At 40.6% G+C, this 25,303-nt stretch overlaps 1 protein-coding gene across 1 annotated transcript; it reads right to left on the reverse strand.

The window, feature by feature from the left end:
* Positions 1-12,321: 12,321 nt before the first annotated feature.
* On the reverse strand, positions 12,322-18,861 carry MGC68994 (matrix metalloproteinase 7). The gene is made up of 5 exons (NM_001086393.1): positions 18,733-18,861; positions 17,810-18,024; positions 16,414-16,562; positions 14,037-14,162; positions 12,322-12,776 (listed from the first exon to the last, which is right to left on the reverse strand). Exons 1-5 carry the CDS (start codon positions 18,838-18,840, stop codon positions 12,595-12,597), a joined length of 780 nt encoding a protein of 259 aa, NP_001079862.1. The 5' UTR covers positions 18,841-18,861; the 3' UTR covers positions 12,322-12,594.
* Between the last annotated feature and the right edge of the window lie 6,442 nt (positions 18,862-25,303).

Below are 25,303 nucleotides of genomic sequence, written 5' to 3' on the forward strand. Positions count from 1 at the left end.
GGCCAGCCTGACTACGATTATTCTGTCTCTGTTGGCTGTTTCCCTTTTGTATGTTTGGCTCAATTGCTTGCCCCTGTGGAAGTTGCTGGATTCTTATGAGATAAGACCTGGTGGCACCCGAGTATCTGAGGGTCAGGCCCAAGGCCATAGTGGGCTGTTATATTGCCTAGACCAGAGTTCAGTGGCTTCCATGTGACAGTAGCAAATTGTAACAGAATCTGCACCTACAGGAGGTTCTGTTTGGCTGTACCCCTGTTTTTTTACAGCCAAAACCTGGAATTAGCCTGGAATTAAAAAATAAGCACCTGCTTTGAGGCCACTGGGAGAAATTTCCTCGGGGTTGGTGAGTAAAGGTGGCCATAGATGTAACAATTACAATGTTTCTTGGAAAAGATCTTTCCAAGAAAGATTGTTCATTTCAACACACACGTGTAGAGCTGAATCGTCAGATATACAGGTAGATATACAGGGAGAAACAATAGAATTCCACCTGTAACTGACGATTTAGAACTAACAATGGCTGATGTTTGGGTGGCTTCAAAGGCATGCGATCAAAATTTTCCATCCAGCCTGATCGATGAGCTGACCGATATCCAAGTCTTCTGCCTATATTGGTCGGCTCTTTTCCCACCATACACACACCAAATATCTACGGAAATTGGTTTCATATGATATTATGGGGCAGATGTATTAAGGGTCAAATATCGAAGGTTAATTAACCCTCGATATTCGACTGGCGAATTAAAATCCTTTGAATATCGAAGTCAAAGGATTTTGCGCAATTCGATTTTAATCCATCGATCGAAGGATTATCCTTCGATCAGAAAAAACTTGGAAAGCCTATGGGGACCTTCCCCATAGGCTAACATTGACTTCGGTAGCTTTTAGGTGGCGAACTAGGGGGTCGAAGTTTTTTCTTAAAGAGACAGTACTTCGACTAGCAAATGGTTGAATAGTCGAACGATTTGTAGTTCGAATCGTTCGATTCGAAGTCGAAGTCATAGGCGAAGGTCGAAGTAGCCAATTCGATGGTCGAGGTAGCCAAAAAAATACTTCAAAATTCGAAGTATTTTATACTCTATTCCTTCACTCGAACTTAGTGAATGGGCCCCAATCTGTTCATTTATAGCCACCTTAACATGTTGCTCCTGAGCCACTGGTTGGGGATCACTGCAGTAGAAAATAGAAGGAAAAGCTGAAATGAAAAGAAACTAAAGTGTAAGAATCAGAAAAGCAAAGCAGAATTGAAAAGGGGATAAAGTTAATCACAAACTAAGTTGAGGAATCATTCAGCTACTCCAGTTGAGTTTGTTGCCTTGTGGCAGTGACCTCGGCATAATCAGTCATGTTAACTACGTCTGTTGTGACTTGTGCAAACCAATAAATTACAGACATGCACTGACATTGGCCCCATCAGAGAAAAAAAAAGAAGAAAGGCATATTCAATAAGCCTGCCAAAGCTATCTAACAGTTCTGGAAAAAGAATGATTTCTCAGCTGTATTTCTGCTCAACATTGATGAATGATAAGTTTATCCTTGTATAACACAGATACATTGAATGGATACAATATAGTCTTCAAATGAGTAGAAGAGGGGGTAGAACAAAAATGTGTTTCTTATATAATCCCTCTTGGGCCACCCCTCAAAGGGGTGTTTCACCTTTAATATAACTTTTAGTAGGTTATAGAATGGCTAATTTTAAGTAACTTTTCAATTGGTCTTCATGTTTTCTTTTCTATCGTTTTTGAATTATTTGCCACTGACCCTATCTAAAAACATATGCTCTGTAAGGCTACAAATGTATTGTTAATGGTACTTTTTATTGCTCGTTTTTCTATTCAGGCCTCTCCTATTCATATTGCAGTCTCTTAGGCAAACCAATGCATGGTTGCTAGGGTAATTTGGAGCCTAACAACCATATTGCTGAAACGGCAAACTGGAAAGCTGCTGAATAAAACCAAAATAACTAAAAAAATCACAAATAATAAAAAATGAAAACCAATTTCAAAATATCTCAAAATATCACTCTCTAGATCATACTAAAAGGTGATTTAAGGATGAACAACCCCTTTCAGCTGCTAAGCCAGGCACAGGCCTCCAAGTGATCTAGGCGCAACTACCCTCCATTTCAAGTGTTCCACTGTTCCACATTTGAGTAGCGTCTGCACCCGATACCGTAGGCCCAACTACCTTTAAGAGACTACTCAATGCAAGGAAAAGCTCAATTTGCCCTGTGTCTGTGGTTGTTATGTGCGGGCCGGCCTGATATCACGGGTTTACCCGCTGGTCAGTGAGGTTTGGGTCAACCTCGCACTCTTCTCCGGGGGTGGTGGGCAGGTGTGGGTTGAGCTCTTCTCCTGCTCTCCCCGCACATAACGGGGAAATCCCAACCCGTACATCACTAGTCTGCGGACATAAATATGTTTTCTTCACATCCTTGCTTCTAGCACCTTCTACTGTTGATACCTGGGAGATAAACAAGTTTTTAGCAAAACCCTTTCAAGCTGAAAGTCTTCGATTGAAAAAGGAACGACAGAACATACAGCATGGACATCAGACGAAAACAAATGGTCAGCATGATTATAATCCTCTCCATGACCATTATAAACATAAAAGAAGGGGCCTGCTCCCATTATGTCAAATTGTATCAGCACCTTTACTAGACCATTATGATAACCATTATAAAATAAAGGGTAAGCTCATATTTAAGAAAAAGTTTATTTATTATAGATGCTACTATTATAAACAATTCTGTAATTGGTCTTCATTGTTTGTTTTATGCAGTTTTCAAATTATTTGCCTTCATATTGGGACTTTTTCTGGCCGGCAAAATCTTTTTGTTGGGGGATGGAGGGGGTCATTGACCTCATTAATCGAACAACAGACTTACATTTTTATTTTTATTCTTTTTATTTTCTGCTTTTATTTCGTATTAGGCCGTCTTAGCTTCATTCTTCCATCCTCACTGTTAAAGGAGAAGGAAAGGCTAAAATTAAGTAAGCTTTATCAGAAAGGTCTATATAAATACACCAGTAAACACTCGGAGTAATGTTGCTCTGAGTCCTCTGTCAAAAGAAACACCACATTTCTTTCCTTCTATTGTGTACACATGGGCTTCTGTATCAGACTTCCTGTTTTCAGCTTAAACCTCCAGGGCAGGGCTTGAGCATGCTCAGTTTGCTCCTCTCCCCCTCCCTTTCCCCCCTCCCTGCTGTAATCTGAGCTCAGAGCTGTAAGTGAGCAGGGAGAGACTCGGGCAGGAAGTGATGTCACACCAAGCTTATATGGCAGCTTCTATCCTAAACAAACATAGACAGTGTCTAGAGCTGTTTACTCAGGTATGGAAAAGCATTCTGCAGAATAAATATAGCATTCTAGCTTGCACTATTGTGGCTAATATGTTGGCAATAAACTGTCTTGGAGCTTTCCTTCTCCTTTAACTACTTACTAGAGGAAACACATTAACTTGCAATTAAAACATACAACATCTGCACAAAGCAAAGATGGTACAGAGCCTGCAGAGACGAGAGAAGAACTTGACTGGCCTGCACAGAACCCAACGAAACCCCTGTAGGATGAATCAGTGAATTGAATGTGTGCCACGCCCGACCGATAACATTAGTGCCCAACCTTTTACATATGAATGGAAGCAAATCCCACCAATGTTCCAACACTAAATAGAAACATTGTCAGAACAATAGAGACTATAATAGCAGCAAAGAGATGATCAAATCCATATTAATGCCCTCAATTTGGAAATGAGATATTGGACAGAAGTCAGATGTTCCCAGACTGTATTGTACCTCGGATCCACGATTATTTTCATATGTGTCTGTTGAATCTCCATACCCAAAGGTGCATATGTGCAAGTGATCACCTGTCAGTGCTGCTCAACTTTCAGTGGAAGGGGCTGTTTGTACAGCATATGTAAATCATTGTTATGCTGATCCCACCTATATCTTACATCAGACCTCTATACCCAATAATAGTGACATCTACTGTGGGGAACAGGAGAATTTGTATGCTGCGTAATATATATGGTGATTAATAGAGTATTTAGAAATGGCGGTGAGACCATTTAATGGTAACATTTCCTTTAGTGAAACTTCACTACAGACATTGGATCCAATACAAAGGTTATTGACCACTCTGTCCTCTCCGAGGCACCTAGATGAGAAGTGGCTTATTCCCCAGTGCTCCTATCAGCAGAAAACTGCACCGGCCCAGGGTTATACCAGTGAACATTAAGGAGCGATCCTCTTCCGTCTTCTTCTTTCTTCAAATTTCCTGGGGCAAACGCATGCGCAGTTGAACGAAATAGTCAACTTTTTAGTTAAAGTTCGGCTTTTCGTTCTACTGCGCATGCGCAACAGTTTAAAGAAAGGAAAAGCCAAAAGAGGATCACTCCGTGGTGCTCACTGGTATAACCCCGGGCTGGTGCAGTTTTCTGCTGATAGGAGCACTGGCCCGGAGTTTCAGATAAGTCGATACAATCACTTGGGGGTGCCTAACATTTAGCACCCCCAAGTGCAAGCAGTGTTGGACTGGCCCACAGGGATACCAGGAAAACTCCCGGTGGGCCCAGGTGCCAGTGGGCCCTCAGGCTGCTAAACATTTGGCCTATTTCATGGACATTCCCTATTTTTATTAGAACAAAAAGGTGAAATATATTAAATAATTGATTATAATATGTAAAGAAAAGACACTAGGAGAATAGAGGTTGAATGAGGAGAGGAAGAATACTAGTACTCAGAGTGGGCCCCTGGTCTAAGATTTTTGGGTGGGTCCTTGTTGTCCCAGTCCGACACTGAGTGCAAGATGACTTTCCTTCTCCTTTAACCTTTAGGAAAAGATCACAAAAACTGACTGATGGATTAAAAAATCGTGGAGAGGAAAAAGAAGGACCTTTAAAACATCCAGATCACAGACATTATGTCCAAAGATTAGTGATAAAGGCTCTGAAACTGTACGATTTATTACTACATACTGTAATCAATGGGATGCCATCAGAAGAAAATTAAAAAAACATTGGCATATACTACACACTGATTTAGGACTATGTGATCACATTAAGATATTTCCACAGGTCACTTCAAGAAGTGCTCCCAATCTACAAGACATGTTAGTACATATCCATTCCAGTAACAGAAAAAATAGATCACAATTTCGGAATTTTGGGACTTTTCCCTGTGGTTCATGTAATATTTATCTATTTATCAATAATATCAAGGAAGTGGTGGATAGATACGGTAAGATACATCAACATTGGAGTAACTGCTGCACAGCAGGAGTAATTTATATGATTACATGCCCTTCAATTTGTGTTATATAGGGAAAACGAAGCGAGCTTTAGATAAAAAAGGATCTCTGAACATCTATCAAGTATTAAATCCACCTATATTGTTTTGAGAAAAATGCAAGAGTATGAACAAAATAGTACAGAAATGGAAACAAATAAATCCCAAAAATTGAGTCCATTAGGAAAACATTTTTCTTTATATCATAATGGTAAATTGGAAGGAACAACATTAACTGTCCTACAAAACTTATCTTTGGGAATTAGGAAAGGTGATCTACATCAAAGACTTTTATTCACAGAATGCAGATGGATTTATGAACTTAATACTTTGACTCCAGGTGGATTAAATGAAAGCTAATCGTTATATACATATATAGGCCAATAATAATGAATAGTCTAGAATAAATGTAAATATAGTTTTCTCCAACCCAGATACACGTGACATCGGTCCATACTTTTTTCCAATTTTGACTTTCTCTATATAGATTTTATCTCCAAATCTGTTGTATATCTGCCCATAAATAATAGCCTGTGTCCAAAAATTTCTCATTGATTCTCTCTAAATAAAGTACTGAATGTTAGTTTTATGTAGTGCAGTACAAGTTCTGTTCGTGTAATCTTTTCCAACTACAGACAATCCAGTACTATGACGTTGGAGTATGGTCCGTTGACCATGTGAATACCCATATCCAATGGGCGTAACCGTAACGATGTAAAGATTGCAAGATTTGGGCGCCATTTGCCTTTGAGAAAACTTTTGCGGGTGAAATTCGTGTCTGGCGTTTGGCTCTAAATCTAAAGCAATCTAATTTCCTTTCTAATTTGCAATCTAATTTCCATTCCACGGTGCCATTGGTTTGTGTTTTTTTAGGTTACGTTAGCTCCTCCAATTTTAAATGTAGCGCTAGTGTAATATCGAGATCAAAGCCACGGTTACCCTGCCTGCCTCCATCTTTGTGGTGTCCTAGGGATCTAGAAAATAATCGGCAGTAGCTTTTTGGGACAACTCCACCATTCTCCTATTTTCCAATTTTCTTCTCTTTTCTTTTTTTTCAATAATTTCCTTAATTCTGGAATCCAGATTAATCATGTCCCATAACAATTTTTAACTTCTTTGAGGAATCCTTTTTCATTTTATCTCCACACCAGCACTTTATATCAATCAATTTCTAGTTAATTCAATGGTCACTATATTTAAGTCATTTAATGATGTTTTACTCGAATAAATGTTGGAATGGATTGGGATCTGTAATCAACTTAAAAAATCCACGTATAGCACTTTAGTAATCCATGTCTATTCCAGTGGCGTAACTAATTGTTACTGGGCCCCATAGCAAATTCAATTTAGGGCCCCAAAATATTCATAAGTTGGCCTATTATACCAAGATATATTAAAATTGCTAATTAATTAGGGTCTCACTGGGCCCCCTACACTCCTGGGCCCCCCTGCAACCGCAGGGTCTGCTTCCTCTATAGTTACGCCCCTGGTCTATTCATTTATGAATTTATGAACTACAATTGATTGGGTTTTAATTAATTGTGCTTATGGTTATAAATAATTTATTCCAAGCAATTAATTTAAAAAGTATCGTTCTTTCTGGGTTGTGGACCTTAAGCACGTGCACTTTACACATTTGATTGTGGGTCAGTTTGGTGATAAGTGGAGATTGTTAATTCCTCTACTAGAGGTTCTTTTAGCCTGATTAAAATTGGACACTACATTATTTAGGTCAAACGGGGTACTTCTTTGTCTATAAATTATCATATCTATCTAAGTCAAGGGTAGGCAACCCGCGGCTCCGGAGCCTCATGCGGCTCTTCATCCTGCTTGCTGTGGCTCAGTCTTGCGGCTTTGCCTGTCGTCATCTACACAGCCCTCGCACCTGCTGGCGGCTTCTTGAGTGTGAGACCACGGTTAGTTTACCGTGGCCGCTCACTCAGGAAGCTGCCAGCAGGTGCGAGGGCTATATAGTAGGGATGCACCAAATCCACTATTTTGGATTCGGCCTAAACCCGGGAATCCTTTGCGAAAGATTCGGCCGAATACCGAACAGACTCCAAACCCTAATTTGCATATGCAAATTAGGGGTGGGAATGGGAAAACTTTTTTTACTTCCTTGTTTTGTGACAAAAAGTCACCTGATTTCCCTTCCCGTCCCTAATTTGGATATGCAAATTGGGATTCGGTTCAGCCGAGCAGAAGAATTCGGCCAAATCCAAATCCTGCTGAAAAAGGCGGAATCCTGGATTCGGTGCATCGCTACTGTATAGACGTCCCAGGAGTGACAGGCATGACCAAGCCGCAGCAAGATGATTCATTATGGTCCTTACTGCAGTCACACACTCAAGACAAGAGAGGGAAGATCAGCATGGAGCTTCAGAAACAGAAGTCACATTAAACAGATGAGAACACTAGCATTTAATAGGGCTATTCAGTGTTTCAAAGTAGGCCTACACATACACACTGCACTTCTGTTTGTTGTATTCTGTTGTTGTAACAGTTAAAATTAAAAAAGCTGTGTAATGTTTTGCGGCTCCAGACTATTTTTCTTTAGTGGATGAGGAGGGCAAAATGGCTCTTTTGATAGTAAATGTTGCTGACCCCTGATCTAAGTTATATCCCTGTTTTGTCCCTTGGTTATTAAAGTAAATTACTGAGTTATCTAATTCTCATTTCATATATGGATTGTGCTCATGACGTTTGGCACTTTATGCACTGCCAGCACTTTATTAATGAATTATTTACTTATTTATTTGCAAGTGACTCAATAATCCCACAAAACTTTGATTTTTCACCAAATGAACTTTATTAATTAATTAAGTGACAATGAATTACTCACATAATATGAAGTAGTTTCTTTATTCACATTTGTTGCAGTTATACACAATTAATTTTACATTTAGGGTCGAATTTCGAATTGAAAAAACTTTGAAATTTGAATTCAAAAAGACCAGCCAAAATTAAGTTGAAGTTTTTTTTTTGGTCAAATAGGTCCGTATTCGGCCGACTTCGTATCGTACGAATCGAAGAAATATCACATTCGATTCAAAGTTTTTCCCCAAATAGTACTAGAATAGTTTATATGAACAAGCTGCTGTGTAGCCATTGTATACTACAGAGCTTATCTGTTATCTGATGTGTATCCTGTGCCTTTTCTCCTTTTCCAGCTTTGAATGGCTGCCCCCATGGCTACACAGCAGCTTGTTTATATAAACTATAGAAGTACTTATCTGTTATCTACTGTGTATCCTGTTCTTGAATGGCTGCCCCCATGGCTACACAGCAGCTTGTTTATATAAACTATAGTAGTACTTATCTGTTATCTACTGTGTATCCTGTGCTTGAATGGCTGTCCCCATGGCTACACAGCAGCTTGTTTATATAAACTATAGTAGTACTTATCTGTTATCTACTGTGTATCCTGTTATCTACTGTGTATCCTGTACTTGAATGGCTGCTCCCATGGCTACACAGCAGCTTGTTTATATAAACTATAGTAGTACTTATCTGTTATCTACTGTGTATCCTGTGCTTGAATGGCTGCCCCCATGGCTACACAGCAGCTTGTTTATATAAACTAAACTAGTACTTATCTGTTATCTACTGTGTATACTGTGCTTGAATGGCTGCCCCCATGGCTACACAGCAGCTTTGGACCCTAGCAACCAGATTGCTGACAGAGCAAACTGGAAAATTGTCTCAGAATATCACTCTCTACATCATACTTAGGGGCAGATTTATTAAGGGTCGAATTTCGAAGTACAAAAAACTATCGAATTCGAAATTTTTTCACCAAATTTGGCAATCTTACTATCAAATAAAAATTTGTCCGAATCGAACGATTTTTGCGTACGATCGAAGGATTTTTATTCGATGTGTAAAGTTTGTAGAAGGTCCCCATAGGCTAACATAGCAATTCGGCAGGTTTAATTTGGCGAAGTATTGAAGTTGAATTTTATTAAAGAGACAGTACTTTGATTATCGAATGGTCGAATAGTCAAACGATTTTTACTTCGAATCATTCGAATCGAAGTCGAGGTTGTAGTAGCCTATTCAATGGTCGAAGTATCCAAAAATTACTTCGAAATTCGAACTTTTTGTACTTCGAAAATTCACTCGAACCTTAGTAAATCTGCCCCTAAAAGTTTACTCAAAGGCGAACAACCCGTTTAAGGGCCCGATTCACTAAGGGTCGAATATCAAGGGTTAATTAACCCTCGATATTCGACTAGGAATTAAAATCCTTCGACTTCGAATATCGAAGTCGAAGGATTTAGCGCAGATAGTTCGTTCGAACGATAAAATCCTTTGAATCGAACGATTCGAAGGATTTTATTGTTCGATCGAAGGAATATCCTTCGATCAAAAAAAGTTAGCCAAGCCTATGGGGACCTTCCCCATAGGATAACATTGACTTCGGTAGCTTTTAGATGGCGAACTAGGGGGTCGAAGTTTTTTTTAAAGAGACAGTACTTCGACTATTGAATGGTCGAATAGTCGAACGATTTTTACTTCGAATCCTTCGATTCGAAGTCGTAGTTGAAGGTCGAAGTAGCCCATTCGATGGTCGAAGTAGCCCAAAAAAAAACTTCGAAATTCGAAGTTTTTTACCTTCGAATCCTTTACTCGAAGTTAGTGAATCGGCCCCCTAAATGTCAGATCTGATACCAGCACCCAGATTTTACATTTTAGATTACAAAGAAGCTTATCAAGCTTGTCTTGTTTTTATTTACAAGGCCCATTACGTGTATGTTTTTGCATGTTCCAATTGCTGAGACCTGCACACATTCCTGGGCCCCTATGTGACAGCAGTATAAATAGGGCCTGGGGTCACTTTTCCAACAACTCTTCTCTCAGCACTCTCATCAATACATCAGTAAACCATGTGCCTTACTCTATAGAAGTGTTCGACACCCCTGGGCCACCTGCAGCCACATAGAATTATTTCCTATGTAGTTACGTCGCTGGTTCTAGTTCTGCCCATTTCTACATTGTAGAGTGCATTTTGTCCACCACCTATGGAGCTCTGGCTGGATTTACATAGCAGTCAGCCTTTGGCCAGCTGACGGTCAGCGCCTCCATCCCCTCCCTTTTATTAGCGCAAATTTTCATCATTGAGACCGGAGCAATGGGGATTGTTATTGTATATCCTGCAAATACCCAGTGTTTCTGAACCAATGTGGGTGCGGTTGGGCAGGATGCCTCCCCCTAAAATGCTGCTGCCCTAGGCCTGGGCCTTGGTGGCCTTTCCACAAATCCTGGCCTGACGGAGCTATTGCTGCAGGGACACAACTCTTTCAATTGCCCTTGTGCCATTTCCCAGAAGCCTTGTTCACACTGCAGTCATTTCCTGGAGAAAACATGGATTTAATAACCCAACATTTTGCTATAAACCTTGGAAAGTAGGGTCATCTGCATTCTACTGTTTTTGTGTTGACATAGTAGAGCTGATAGGACAGTACTGCATGTGATTCTAACCAGTTAGATCCAAGATGACGCCTGTAAGCTTAACATCAGCATTTATTTATTTACATGGCCCCAGCAAATTATACTATAATATAGTTGCATGAAAAGGGAGCAATGGAGGGTCCTGCATGTAAGAGCTTACAATCTTATGAATTCAGGAACAAGGGAAACATAAGGTTGTTGATATGTGATTTATGATATGTCATCTTCACCTCTTGTATGTTCCATATGGTCTTCTTTAAACAGGTGAATCTTCAGGGAGAACTGTAAGGTTTGGGGGGCTGAGTTTAACTGACCATGACTAGGGTTGCTAACTGGCTGGTATTTTTCTGGCCCAGCTGGTAAAGGTGATGGTTGATACCAAGGTTATCAGTTGGAAAGTGGAAAGAATGATACTACAAAGGTTGTAAATGTTCACCAAATATTTCACTTTAGAAGTCCAAAAGCTTGAGCAATGTGTGAGCCCCCTGTACAGTGACCTACTAACCTGAGGTCTTTTTGAAAAAAGAGGTGCAGTAACCTGGAATTTGTTGATATATAGAAATGGTGATTTAGGGTATCATAAAATGTTGGCTTTTAGTTTCAATGCGCTGAAAAGAGGACACCACTTTGACAGCTAGAAAATGAGGGAAGAATGCCCTGCTATTTGGGAACAGTACCCAGGCTGGTATAATGTTTTTTTGTTGTTTTTTTTTACAAATTGATGGGTGGTCACTGGGGTGTACATCAAAATATTTGATCTTTCGTTTGTCCTTGAACTGCTAAATTTTACCAATATTGAGCATGTAGAACTGGCCAATAAAGTAAGCTCAATATTCTGGGTGGCACATGGGCCTCTAGTAGGCTCTGGAGGGCATAAAACAGCACTGCAATTCCAAGAGGGAATACAATTTTTTATTTATTTAAATGTGACAACAGCAAATGCACATATTAAATATATTGTTCAGTGTAAATAGATAGACCATGGAAAATAGAAATGTTTCTAATATAGTTAGCTGAACAGTTATGTTCCATTTGGCCTCCCATTCAAGTTACTGATTGGTTACTGACTGGTAACAGGTAATAGAACTGCAAAGGAGGAAGTAATGTTGTGTTATGTTATATTAGACATCCAGTCACACCAGCCTTTATACATTACATTTCTGGCTAACTAACTATATTGAAAATATTTATTTATTTTTTAATGCTGGGAACGATACACAGTTCTTACGCCTGACTCTGCAGTCCGCGTGGGTCTGGGCATAACTGGGAATGATCGGGCCAGTGGCCTCCACTCAAATACAGAGTACTCACGGGATGCTAAACAGTATAAAAAATGAGTCTGCTGCGGGTAGCATACTGTATAACAAAGTCAATGTTCACCGTAGCACTCCAGAAATTAAATTATTATGTCAAAAATTACTTTATTGGTTCCAGTAGTAGTCAAGCAAAAGGCCAATTTGTGGTTCAGGAATGTTGGGAAGGATTAGTAAATAAAGGCCACTGTTGCAACTATGGTAGTCAGCAAGGTGGCTTACAGATTGTGTGATCATAACTTTGAGACTAAAAACCCCTGTTTTTTTTTTTTTTTAAATGCTTGCACTTGCATAGATACTAGATTACTCATGAAAGGGGGACAATGGAATGTGCATTAATTAATCCCCCCTTTTTTTTGTAGGTAGGAAGCAAGGAATGAGGCAGACTCTTTACAAGAGTAGGGCCACCCATAATAACTAACAGAGAGAGAATTATTGTGGAATTCACAATAGTCCTAAATAGCAGTGAAATGACGGCCAAGCTAAAAGCATGCCAAATTGCACCTTGATTATAGGTGGTATAAAAGATGGTGCTAAGCTTGTTGCCTTTTGCCATAGATGGACTGTATTCCATTGATGTCATCTTGTGACAAACTAAAGGTTGCGGTGTCCTCATATCGGTAGTTTGGGAACATCAAGGCTTGCGGAACAGTGGAATGATCAAGTCCCAGAGAATGTCCGAATTCGTGTGCAGCCACTAGAAACAAGTTAAAACCTGTTGAAAGAAAGGACTGTTAGGTACATATGTGGCTGTATTTAAATACAGTATATATTCTATATAATTCATTCAAACAGCACTGCTATCATCTGAAATCAACATTACCTGCTGGATGAACCAGACCCAGAATTGTGGAGAGGCCGCAAAGGCCTGGGCGTAAAGATTTTAGGACAACATGGCGCCAGCAGCATTCTAAGCAACAGTGGGGAATTGGGGCATGTGAGCTTTCACCAGGACCCTGTGGCCTAGGAGTGGCCAAACTGGAAATCTCAGCCTGAACTGCATAAGGGAGTCATGGTAAATTAAAACCAGGCAACAGGGCTGACTTGGAATGTTGCACCCAAATGTACTTGATGTTGTGCCAGTTGATAAGTGTGTAATTAAACTCCCTTGTTCCACCCATGTGCTGCCTTTCCCTTGCATACACCCATGTAGGGTTGCCACATTTCATCCCGACTAATTCCTGGTAGGGAGGCGGGGCAGTGATGAAGTGGGGGTGGGGCATGATATAGAGAGGTGTGTCATTCCATGGAAGGGTGGGGCTATGACATGGAGATTGGTGATTGGCCAATCGCTGCATCAATCTAAGGGAATTCTGCCCGGTTTTTCTAAACAGGGAAAAAACAGGGCAGACAGTTTTGACCCAGATAGCTCTTCAAAAAAAAACTAAATGAATGCAGCTGCAATGGAATTCTGGGAAGAATATGGAGAATTGCACTTTTTTTCAGCTCTTTGCCTTCCTTTAGTAAATTTATATATTTATAAAACATAAGAATATTAACCCTGTGCCTGTAAACCTAATAGGAATTTGCTTATCGGGAAAAATAAGGTTTGAAAGTCATGCTGATGTAATAAATCATAAACCTAAGACGCACATCCCCATTTTTCATAGTTTAGTATCAATATGATATTAATCAGGGCTCCTGAAGTTTGTATGTGGTCAGTGGAGTGCCAAAGGCCCCCCTGCAAAAAAAATCTTCAGAGGGATCCAGTGCACTCCGATCCCCATCCTCCCGGCCACTTCCAGTCCCACCTCTGCTCCGCACCGCACACTCCCACCCGACTTTCCTCCCCCTTCCTCACCGCAGGTAAGAGAGCCGCTGGGAGGGAGGGTTTGTTTTATCTACAGAGAAAGCAGTTCCTGCAATCCTGGCCCCCCTGTTTCTGTGACTGGGGGGGGGGTCTGCTTCCTCTATAGTTAGGCCACTGTGTGTGGTATCCTTAGAAAACAGCGATAACAAAAAAATTTCATAATACCTGCTCTAGAACTTGTCCAGCTTTCATCTTCATCAAAATGGGCATCACCTCCAATTCCACGCCCTGGAGCATAGGCATGAGCTAAAACTCCACTGGGGCCATCGAATGGCAAGGAATCTCCATGCGCTAAACACGATTTAAAATATGAGCTTTATGTATGAGATCAAGAACCTTTTCAGCAGTTTGTTACAGTGATTACCTAGGATTAGTAGTTACTATAGCAATAAAACGGAACCCTCACAGTTCATCTGTTTTCTGGTTGCTGGGGTCAGTGACCCCTGTTGACCAGAGAGCATGTTCAGCTGCAGAGTTTAAAAAGTAAGGCTAATTCAAAAACTATAGCATATTAAGTTCAGAATAATCGAAGGGATATCAATTGACAGTGTCATGTATGAATGGTATAGTATTTAAGGAAATGTAATCCTTCAAAAGGAATTCATTTAAAATTGCTCAGAGAGCAAACAGTTTTAAAATGGCTAATATAATAATTTTAAACTGCTGTGCCACCTGCTTTCCTGCTTTCATTTCCTACAGTAGGAAATGTAAATCTTCAAAATAATGAACGTAAAATTGCTTGGAGAGCTCTTTTAAGCTGTTATTCAATTTATACTTTTATTTTTTTTCTTATATTCAAACAGTTTTTAAACTCCTAATATAATAATTTGCCACCTGCTGTTCTTTTTGGCCAACTGACCACAGTCATGAGCAAATTCTTTAGAAAAATAAGTAGAAGTAATTCTGCATTAATTAGTTTTAATGGTTTGCATATTTCTAAAACATGCCTCAGTTAATATTGCCATATCTATACCTATATATCTATACCTTAAAGGAGTAGGTCACCTTAAAATTAACTTTTAGGGGTAGATTTCCACCAACTATCTATTCACCCCTATGGGATTTTTAGATTCGTATTTGTCAAATGTTGAACTTTAACTTTCACCCATTGATAAATATGAATCTAAACATTCCATAGAAATTAATAAAGAGGGGCAGATAACAGATAAGCTTTGCAGTATACAATGGTATTCTTAGATCTGTTATCTACTGTGTATCCTGTGCTTGAATGGCTGCCCCCATTGCTACACAGCGGCTTGTTTATATAAACTATAGTTGTGTTTCTGAAGCAAACACACCAGTTTTACCAGTGCCGGGCAACATTATATTATATTTTCATTACTTTAAAGGGGACCCATCACCCAAAACAATTATTCAAAATCCTATTTTGTCAGATTAGTCAAGCAAAATGAACTTTAATTACACTATATAAATTATTTTAATCTTGTTTCCTTCAGTCTGGGATTTCAAAATTATAACAAGCAGGCAGGAGCCATTTTGTGGACACTGTTATTAAGATAAGTCTTGTATCATCTCAGAATCTTGTTTGTGCACCAGAATGGGGGACCTGATGTCCATCCCCATGTACTGGTTACACAATTAAATGGTAAAAAGAACGGGGGGAATATATGAAGAGCAGTGACATCTAAGAAGTGCTGAATGGAAAGTGAAAGTAATTGTCTGCCCCGCCTCTATGCCACTGGCATAGAGGAGGGGCAGACAATATTTGATTGACAGCTGAGATTTTTAAATGAGCTTACAACTGCTATGAATGCTTTAATAAAAAATAGAAATTGGATTTCATGTTTAATTTGAAAATGACTTTTATCATACAGATTTTTGTGTCTGGGTGACAGGTCCACTTTAATACACTTTAATTTTTTGGTGTTACTGTTCATTTAAGAAGTCTCTAAGAAAAGGCCATTCCATAGCATACTGAAAGTAAACTTTAAGATGATATGTATGTGTATCTTAGCAGCGTGTATAGGGTACCACCCCAGCCTGGCTTCCCTCAGCACTGGAAGCATCAAGCCTAAAACTCTGAGTTGTAATTATTGTTCTGAGTAGTGATGCGTGGGTCAGGGAAAACTCAATCTGCACCTGACCCTAACCCACAATACCATAACCCAGACCCACAACTCTTACTGCATCTTATCTCTCTGTACTCTACATCTGTGCGTGCTTCTGGTTCCAAGACAGGGAATCTTCTGGAGCATTGGATGTACTTCCCCAGTCTGACCCTCACCCAACCCTAACTATCAATGGTTGGCCAAATTTCAACCCAACCCACTCAATCAGTGGTCAATCTTGCGAGTCACCGTGGGTTTCAGGTCAACTCGCCCATCACTATTCTTGGGGAGGGGGGTTACATAAAAAAAACTATATTCATCCTTAGGATTGTGGGTCTGCGGGATACTCTGAAACCCAAATATTCTTATGCGTCTAACAGATCACGACTATAAATGTGCAGTTACAGTACATTGGACTTTGTTATTTTCAAAAACATGAACGCTTTTAAGTGCATTTTCAATATAAAACTTACCGCGTGCTCCAAATCGGATGAATATATCTGCGTCTCCAGAGGAAATTGCAGTGAATTGCAGTGGGGTTACGTTACTCCACACCCCAAATGCCCTCTTTATGGCCTCATCTACCAATTGGCGAGGCAGATCAGGAGTGTAATTCACAATGCTTCAAAACAGAGAAGACAATGTAGTTTAATTTCAAAATGTCCACCCAAAATCGTCTCATATTCCCCTAACTACATTAACGGTTATTATGTCATCAACCAACATTCCATTGGTGAAGTCATGAGTCCATTGGAATGCTTCAAGGAAAGGTAAAGGAATCACTGCTCAGAACTAGGGATTCACCAAATCCAGGATTCGGTTCGGGATTCGGCTTTTTCAGCAGGATTCGGATTCGGCTGAATCCTTCTGCCCGTCCGAACCCAATCCGAATCCTAATTTGCATATGCAAATTAGGGGCGAGGAGGGGAAATAATGTGACTTTTTGACACAAAACAAGGAAGTTAAAAATGTTTTCCCCTTCCCACCCCTAGTTTGCACATGCAAATTAGGATTTGGTTTGGTATTCGGCTAAATCTTTCGTGAAGGATTCAGGGGTTCGGCCGAATCCAAAATAGTGGATTCGGTGCATCCCTACTCAGAACCACTGAACACAAACAAACACACACATATAAACTTTATTCTGTACCAATCGGTTGGTGTTAATACGTGAATATTCTGCATGTAGCAACACCAAAGGTCCCCCCCCCTCTTTTTAAATGAATGACCCCCATTGTGTAGGCTTGCAACATTTGCTGGAACCTACTAGACCCAATTAAACATATTGTAGATAATCAACCACTTGGCTCATTGGTTGGGTATTATATGGGGTCAGAGAGCATTGTACTATATGTCTGATGACAGTAATCTGAACAAATGGTTCTGAAAAGAAGTGACAAGGACATTAAGCTCCTCTCACTTTGAAATATTTGGTTAATATAGTAGTAATGTAAAGTTGCTACTTCTAAATAATTATAATATAGTTTCAACTGTCACAATAGTGCAGAACACACCTTTTATACGTAAACACAGATTGTCGTGCATAAAAAATCATTGGTTTAATGTTGTGCATCCAGTGTGCTGCAATTATTCAACAATATAAGCTTTATACTGGTATGGGACTTGTTATGCAGAATGCTCAGGACCTGGAGTTTTCCAGATCTTTGCGTTATTTAGATTTCCATGCTTCCAAAATTAATTTAAATATTCAATTATTGCCTCCAATAAGGATTACTTAAATCTCAGTTGGAATCAAGTACACGGGACTGTTTTATTTTATCATTTTTAAAAATTAGAATTATAACAATATGCTGAGAAAACAAGATATCACATTTATAATGAGTTAGCTCCGACTATATACATAAATCGAACCTGTATGTCAGCTGGGTTGTTGACCATCTGGGATTCCCAGAGAACTGTGTGAATGCTGCAACATCGGGCATTCCACATCGAGGAGTCTTCATCATTGTCATCGTATGCGAGTCCAACCTCCCCGTCACTGACATCCCAAAGAACTTCTGCATCTCTCTGAGTTTTTCAGCAAACGTGTTCTTTGATCCCATTGGATAGAATGTGTCTAAATATTTCTAAAAAAAATGAAAAAAAATCATATATAGATATATATATCTATATATATCTATCTATATATATCTACATATATATATATATATCTATATATATATATATATATATATATATCTATATATATATATATATATATATATATATATATATATATATATATATACTTAAAGTATTTTGAGGTTCAGATAAACATTTGTAATTGTATTCATATATTAAGTGGAAAAGGTTAGAATGGTAGCAGCCTTAAAATGGTTCTTTTCATTTAAAGCTGCAGTTCATCTTTACCTTAACTTATGATATATTATAAAATGCCCTATAGTTTAATTTCTTTCTGTTCTTGCCTCTTTCCATCTTTCAGATGGGGAGGGAGGGTCACTGACCCCAGCAGCAAAAAAAAACTTTTGCTCTGCAAGGTTACAATTTTATTGCTACTGTTTCTTTTCATTACTTAGATTTTAATTCAAGCCGTCACCTATTTATTTTACAGTCTCTAGTTCCCACCACAGCCTGGTTGCTAGTGCAAATTGGACCCTAGCAACCAAATGGATGATAATCAAAAACTTAAATAATTCCAAGGGTAAAAAAAAGTGTCCAGATGTGTTCCTTTAGCCTGCATAGGTATAAACATTACAGTAAATATGTGTATTTTTCAATATCATTCCTCATGACACACTTTATCAGTATAATGAGAAGGTATGACAGTGACGTACCTCTGCAAACATACGCTCCGAAGGTCTCATTGGTTCTTCAGGTTGAGGCACTGGCATAGCTTTGATATAGGACAGGGACAAGATAACTAACGGGATTGCTTGGAGCATGGTGGCACTTGGAAATCAGACAGTCAGTGTCCCAAGTCTGTGCTGCTTTATGCCAGTGAAGAATGGCCACATATATATATATATAGAGTGAGCTGGCACAATTGCCACATTTTATGTAGTCTCATAATACAACCACAGTTCCCCTTTTCGTGTACCCAGGTTTCTGTCCAACACTTGTGAAACAGTTTCATCTTAGAATATGTTATTTAGGGAAATAATCACTGAAGTAATTTCACATGTTCTCATTTAAGAACCAGCAATTAATAAAGTTCAGACTTGCTCTGGGAATGCACATGAAACTGGCAATTTTACCCTATTTCAGGTACTTTGGTGCCCACATTTTTTGCAGCTGATCAGGCAGGGCCAAACCACCCCCAAACTACCCAAAGTGTTTGTGCCAGCGACTAGCACTGGGAAATGTGGATTTGCAAGTTTCAAAGGAGATACCTGACATACACTTTCTAGGTGACTATTGCTAGAAACCCTAAAGGTGAACCTTGAAACCTACAAAGCCATCTTGACAAGTTCTACCTATATCTGACTGTATCTGACATTATCTACTGCCCTGCATGTGCTTTGATCTGTGAGTATAGCCCTGTGGATTGTCTTGGGGAATACACCTAGCTCTGTTATCTTTACAAGAACATCTGGCATACACTTTCTTTATATTTGCACAGCAGCAATAGAGGTGTAGTTGCAAACCACCATTATATTCTGTTTCCACTTAGCAAAGGCTCATCTGGATAAAATAGTCCAATGTGACCCATGTTCTAATCTTCACTAGCTGGAAAGTCCTGCTTTAGCCAAGATAAAACTACACATTCTCCACTTTTAATATAAATCTGACTAGTGGAGGGTTTTCTTAAGGAACCCTATTATTTTGCACATTAATTGGACACATAAATCTGGTGAACATCATCAGGAGGTGAGGGCCCACAAAGGCAAGTTTTCTGATGATGCGTCCTATGGGACGTTAGGGTTCCAGCATTTGCACCCATGGCATTGCTTTGCTACCAGCTCTACAGTTTCAGCCATCTTTTACTTTTATCCACCCAGCATATTGTGTTCAGTGTAGCCTTAAAGTTAGGTAGGGGATCAGACACGCCTTCCCCCTGTTCTGGCTGTGATATCTCTGAACCCGGTTACATGCAGGAGAGTGACCAAGTGGCTGGAAGCCCAAGAAGCCTTCTGGGAAAAAGAAAACCGTCCCTGCTGCAGCATCCAGCCAGAACCAGTTTCTGTGAGACTGTCCAAGAGTACAGAGAAACTGCTGTATCTCTAGAAGTACAGAGGCACTCTCTGGTTCCCTGCCAAATGGCTAGAGACTCAGGAGGTGAAAGGTGCCACTGGTGAGATAGATCCTGCTGCAGAGCTGCCTGTAATCTCCAGTGTGACTGCCTCTGAGAGCACTCCAGTAAATGAGCCACCCAAGGGAGGATAATGGCAAGGATACAAACCTGGGACCCCAGTTTGAGGACTGGTCTTGTGTATTTACCTGCTACATGGGAGCGGCTGCTAAAGTAAGGGAGAGGTACTTTTGGGAAAGGTAGCGCTACCTGGGGTATAAGAGCTCTTGGGAAGGGACCTTTCAATTGGACTGAACTGTGTGGTCATTAACCCCTTCCAGGCGATTGGGACTTTGATAATAAAAAGGACTGTGTTGGAGAGACAGACAGAGTGATACCTATAGTGAGTTAGGTAGGTCCCATGTGTCCCCAGTGCAGGAGTGTATTGTGTATTAGATTGCCCAAGTTCATTCACTACTGTTTTACATGAATTTATATTTATTTCATTTGCAAACTTGTGTGTTTAATTTTTCCTAGTGAAAATCCCCTGAGATGTGCTCCTCAGTGTTCCCTAGTTGAAGGCACTGTGCTGTAAATCCCAGTTCACAGTACTTTTCATACGCAAAAGGGACTCTGGCCCCTGGATTGCAAAGGGTAATTGCTATTAAAAGAGACAGTAACAAAATTAGGGTTATAGTTAATTCATGGGGGTTTGCTAATCTGTTCAGCATACCTCAGTGATTTAAAACACAAACCTTTTAACTTAGACCAGTGAGCCTCTTCTCAAAAAAAAAAAAAAATGCACCAGCACTGGGCACCATTTCTATGGCATTTTTTCCTTCTCTTTCAGCTGACAGAATTAATAAAATGGCAGCACTCCTTGGCCAGCTACTCTCAGGGAAGAGACCTGCACATGTCTGTAGACACCCGCAGACAACCCATATTTGCTTACCCTAAGCCTGACCCAAACCTGCTTTCCCCATCTCCATTCAGTTCCACCCAACCCACTCCTATAGAAAGTGCTGCACCGACCGAAAGTGACATCACACAAACCAGAGGTGATGTCAAACTGATTGATTAATATATTGTAAAAAGTAGAGCTTCATCTGTTTCAGCTACCAAGCAGAGTGTCCAACTTGGTACCTTTATTTAGCCTTAGATATTCAACGTTTCGAGCACTGAGCACAGGAGCTCCTCAAGGATGTGTTCTCAGCCGTTGTTGTAAACATTGCTGACACATGACTGTATAGCTAGACACAGCTCAAACCACATCATCAAGTTCGCCGATGGCACAACTGTGGTGGGGCTCATCAGCCACAACGACTAGTTGGCATACAGAGATGAGGTTCAGCAGCTGGCGGTGTGGTGCAGTGAGAACAACCTGTCACTGAATGTGGATAAAACGAAAGATGACCTCACCTGGACCACCAACACCGCCTCCATCACCAAAAAGGCTCAGCAGCGTCTTCACTTCCTAAGACGACTGAAATGGGCCAGCCTTCCGCCTCCCACCCTCACAGTGTTCTACAGGGGCACCATAGAGAATGTCCTGACGAGCTGCATCTCCATCTGGTACAGTAGTGCCAGCTCTGCTGACCGGAAAAGTCTACAGCGGACTGTCAGAGCAGCTGGCAACATCATTGGAGTGGCTCTTCCACCACTGCAGGACATCTTCCACAAGCGCTGTGCAAGAAAGGCCTCCTGCATTGCACTGGATTCCACACACCCCTCACACAGACTGTTCACGCTGCTCCCATCCGGCAGACGCTTTCGCAGCATTAAAGCCCGAACAACTAGGCTGCGCGAAAGCTTTTTTCCACAAGCTATCAGACTCCTCAACTCACTGCCTGTCCTCCCACTACATTCCAGACACACCTGACCTTAACTTTGTGAACTGTTCATTTATTTGCACAATTCTAAAGGTTTACACATGTATATATCCAATTTCTGCCAATATATTGCACATTTCATGTTTATATAGTGAATAAAGTACCCCCTCTTGTAAAATATAAGGATATTATAAGTTACCGAGGAGTTTCATGACCATATAAAAGTACGAGGCCGAAGGCCGAGTGTTTTTATACAGGTCATGAAACTCCGAGGTAACTTCTAATATCCTCATATTTTACAACTGGGGGTACTTTATTTATTATAATACACAAATTTTAATGAGTCATGTCACAGAAATGACATCAGAACTCACCGTTTATAACTGATGACATCAGAACTCACCGTTTATAAGGATATAATTTACAGGATATTCATGGCTTTTGTGTATTATATATTTATTGTGTATTTTTAAGTGCCTTTTTGTGATATTCTTTCTATTGCATAGTAGAATATAATACTCTACTAGATGCATTTCGTATTTAAGTCTTAATTGGTCTTAGTTGGCATTCTTATATCCACCATTTAAACAAAAGGCCAATTTACTGGGGAGTGTTTTGCAAATTTTTCACCCGTTTCATGATTTTTGAAATTTTGCCCGTCAGTATTAGGCACCCTCCATGAATCTATGAATCTAATTGCTAACACAACCCCATCTTTGCCTATTGCCACAATGTTTCCTTGCCCTGAGCTCAGCTCATGCACAATATGAAAACCTGACAAAAAAAGACTATACTCTGTGTAGGGGACTGATAAATGTATTCCCCATTTATATTGTATTCCCCATTTATATATGCTTGGAGCATGGTGGCACTTGGAAATCAGACAGTCAATGTCCCAAGTCTGTGCTGCTTTATGCCAGTGAAGAATGGCCACATATATATATATATAGAGTGAGCTGGCACAATTGCCACATTTTATGTAGTCTCATAATACAACCACAGTTCTCCTTTTCGTGTACCCAGGTTTCTGTCCAACACTTGTGAAACAGTTTCATCTTAGAATATGTTATTTAGGGAAATAATCACTGAAGTAATTTCACATGTTCTCTTTAAGAACCAGCAATTAATAAAGTTCAGACTTGCTCTCGGAATGCACAGGAAACTGGCAATTTCACCCCATTTCAGGCTGCCCACATTTTTTGCAGCTGATCAGGCAGGGCCAAACCACCCCAAACTACCCAAAGTGTTTGTGCCAGCGACTAGCACTGGGAAATGTGGATTTGCAAGTTTCAAAGGAGATACCTGACATACACTTTCTCAAGCACCTTCATGTCATTGCTATAACTATCAGAAGAAAGCTCCCATAACTGCCCAAAATCACCTGTGCACTGTTGCCCATGAGTCCATATTTACATTGACTGAATGCAAACAAAGTCCAGAATACAAATATTGGAAAAGCTGCTGCAGGTTAGCATGGATGTCTAGTAAAAGCCAAGCAAGCATTTCTAAGGACCTATCATAATAATATGTTCTAGGAATGTAAGAAAGTTACATAAAGCTATAAAAAGCAACCTGTGCTCCAACAAGGATTGATAGCTGGAGGTAGCTGTAGGCTGCTAGCTTAAATTGAAGGGGCCAGAGTATGGAATGGTACATTTACTCCCTGATCCATTTCTGATGTAGGGGTTCCAGGTGACTATTGCTAGAAACCCTAAAGGTGAACCTTGAAACCTACAAAGCCATCTTGACAAGTTCTACCTACAGTATATCTGACTGTATCTGACATTATCTACTGCACTGCATGTGCTTTGATCTGTGAGTATAGCCCTGTGGATTGTCTTGGGAAAAAAAACCAGCTCTGTTATGTTTACAAGAACATCTGGCATACACTTTCTTTATATTTGCACAGCAGCAATAGAGGTGTAGTTGCAAACCACCCTTATATTCTGTTTTCACTTAGCAAAGGCTCATCTGGATAAAATAGTCCAATGTGACCCATGTTCTAATCTTCACTAGCTGGAAAGTCCTGTTTTAGCCAAGATAAAACTACACATTCTCCACTTTTTTTAATATAAATCTGACTAGTGGAGGGTTTTCTTAAGGAACCCTATTATGCACATTAATTGGACACATAAATCTGGTGAACGTCATCAGGAGGTGAGGGCCCACAAAGTTTTCTGATGATGCGTCCTATGGGACGTTAGGGTTCCAGCATTTGCACCCATGGCATTGCTTTGCTACCAGCTCTACAGTTTCAGCCATCTTTTACTTTTATCCACCCAGCATATTGTGTTCAGTGTAGCCTTAATGTTAGGTAGGGGATCAGACACGCCTTCCCCCTGTTCTGGCTGTGATATCTCTGAACCCGGTTACATGCAGGGGAGTGACCAAGTGGCTGGAAGCCCCAGAAGCCTTCTGGGAAAAAGAGGAGGTCCAGGAAGAGTCTGGGTTTGGAGCCAATTGCAAGGGGTCACGAGAGAGAGGTTATAGAAAACCGTAACTGCTGCAGCATCCAGCCAGAACCAGTTTCTGTGAGACTGTCCAAGAGTACAGAGAAACTGCTGTATCTCTAGAAGTACAGAGGCACTCTCTGGTTCCCTGCCAAACGGCTAGAGACTCAGGAGGTGAAAGGTGCCACTGGTGAGATTGATCCTGCTGCAGAGCTGCCTGTAATCTCCAGTGTGACTGCCTCTGAGAGCACTCCAGTAAGTGAGCCACCCAAGGGAGGATACTGGCAAGGATACAAATGTCGCGATCGCCGCCCGGAGCAGATCCAGGAGCTCCGGGCGGCGCGTCCTCTCCTGCCGGCGTCGCTCCCAAAATGGCGGCGCCCATGGCCGCCACGTGGGTAAGCGGCGCCGGCGCGATGACGTCAGTGCGCCGACGTCGGCGCAAGGGCGTCAATGGCGCCAAATTCAAAATAAAAAGACGATCTAGACGCCAGAATGACGCCCAAGTATAGGAAATCTTCCCCAAAGTATTTCCTGGGTTCCCTGTGTGCTATTTTTTGCTATCCTGTTCCTGATTATTATCTTTGACCCTTGCCTGGACTTTGGACTTTTGCCTTTATCTGCCTGCCCCTGAACTCTTGCCTGGATTCAGATTATTCTTCGATTAACCCTTTGGACACCGCAACCTTGTTCCCTCAAGAGGGCTTCCTCCTTGATCCTGACAACCTCCCTGGAGGGAGCTCCCGGCTCCCTGACATTATACTTGGGCCATGGATCCTACTGAGGAAGCTACGCCTGATGTCGGACGAGCGCTCCGCGGACTGGCATCCCGCATGGAGGAATATGAAGCCCAGCAGTACCACATAGCACAGGCAATCGATACCCTTCTCTCCCGTGT

This window comes from Xenopus laevis, chromosome 2S, assembly GCF_017654675.1.
Source record: "Xenopus laevis strain J_2021 chromosome 2S, Xenopus_laevis_v10.1, whole genome shotgun sequence".
Lineage (NCBI taxonomy): Eukaryota > Metazoa > Chordata > Amphibia > Anura > Pipidae > Xenopus > Xenopus laevis.

Coding starts and splice junctions, on each gene's coding strand:
- MGC68994 (NM_001086393.1), bottom strand. CDS start 18,840: ATGCTCCAAGCAATCCCGTTAGTTATCTTGTCCCTGTCCTATATCAAA. Junction 18,025..18,732: donor CGGAGCGTATGTTTGCAGAG/GTACGTCACTGT, acceptor CATTTTTTTTAG/AAATATTTAGACACATTCTA. Junction 14,163..16,413: donor CATCCGATTTGGAGCACGCG/GTAAGTTTTATA, acceptor AATCGTGTTTAG/CGCATGGAGATTCCTTGCCA.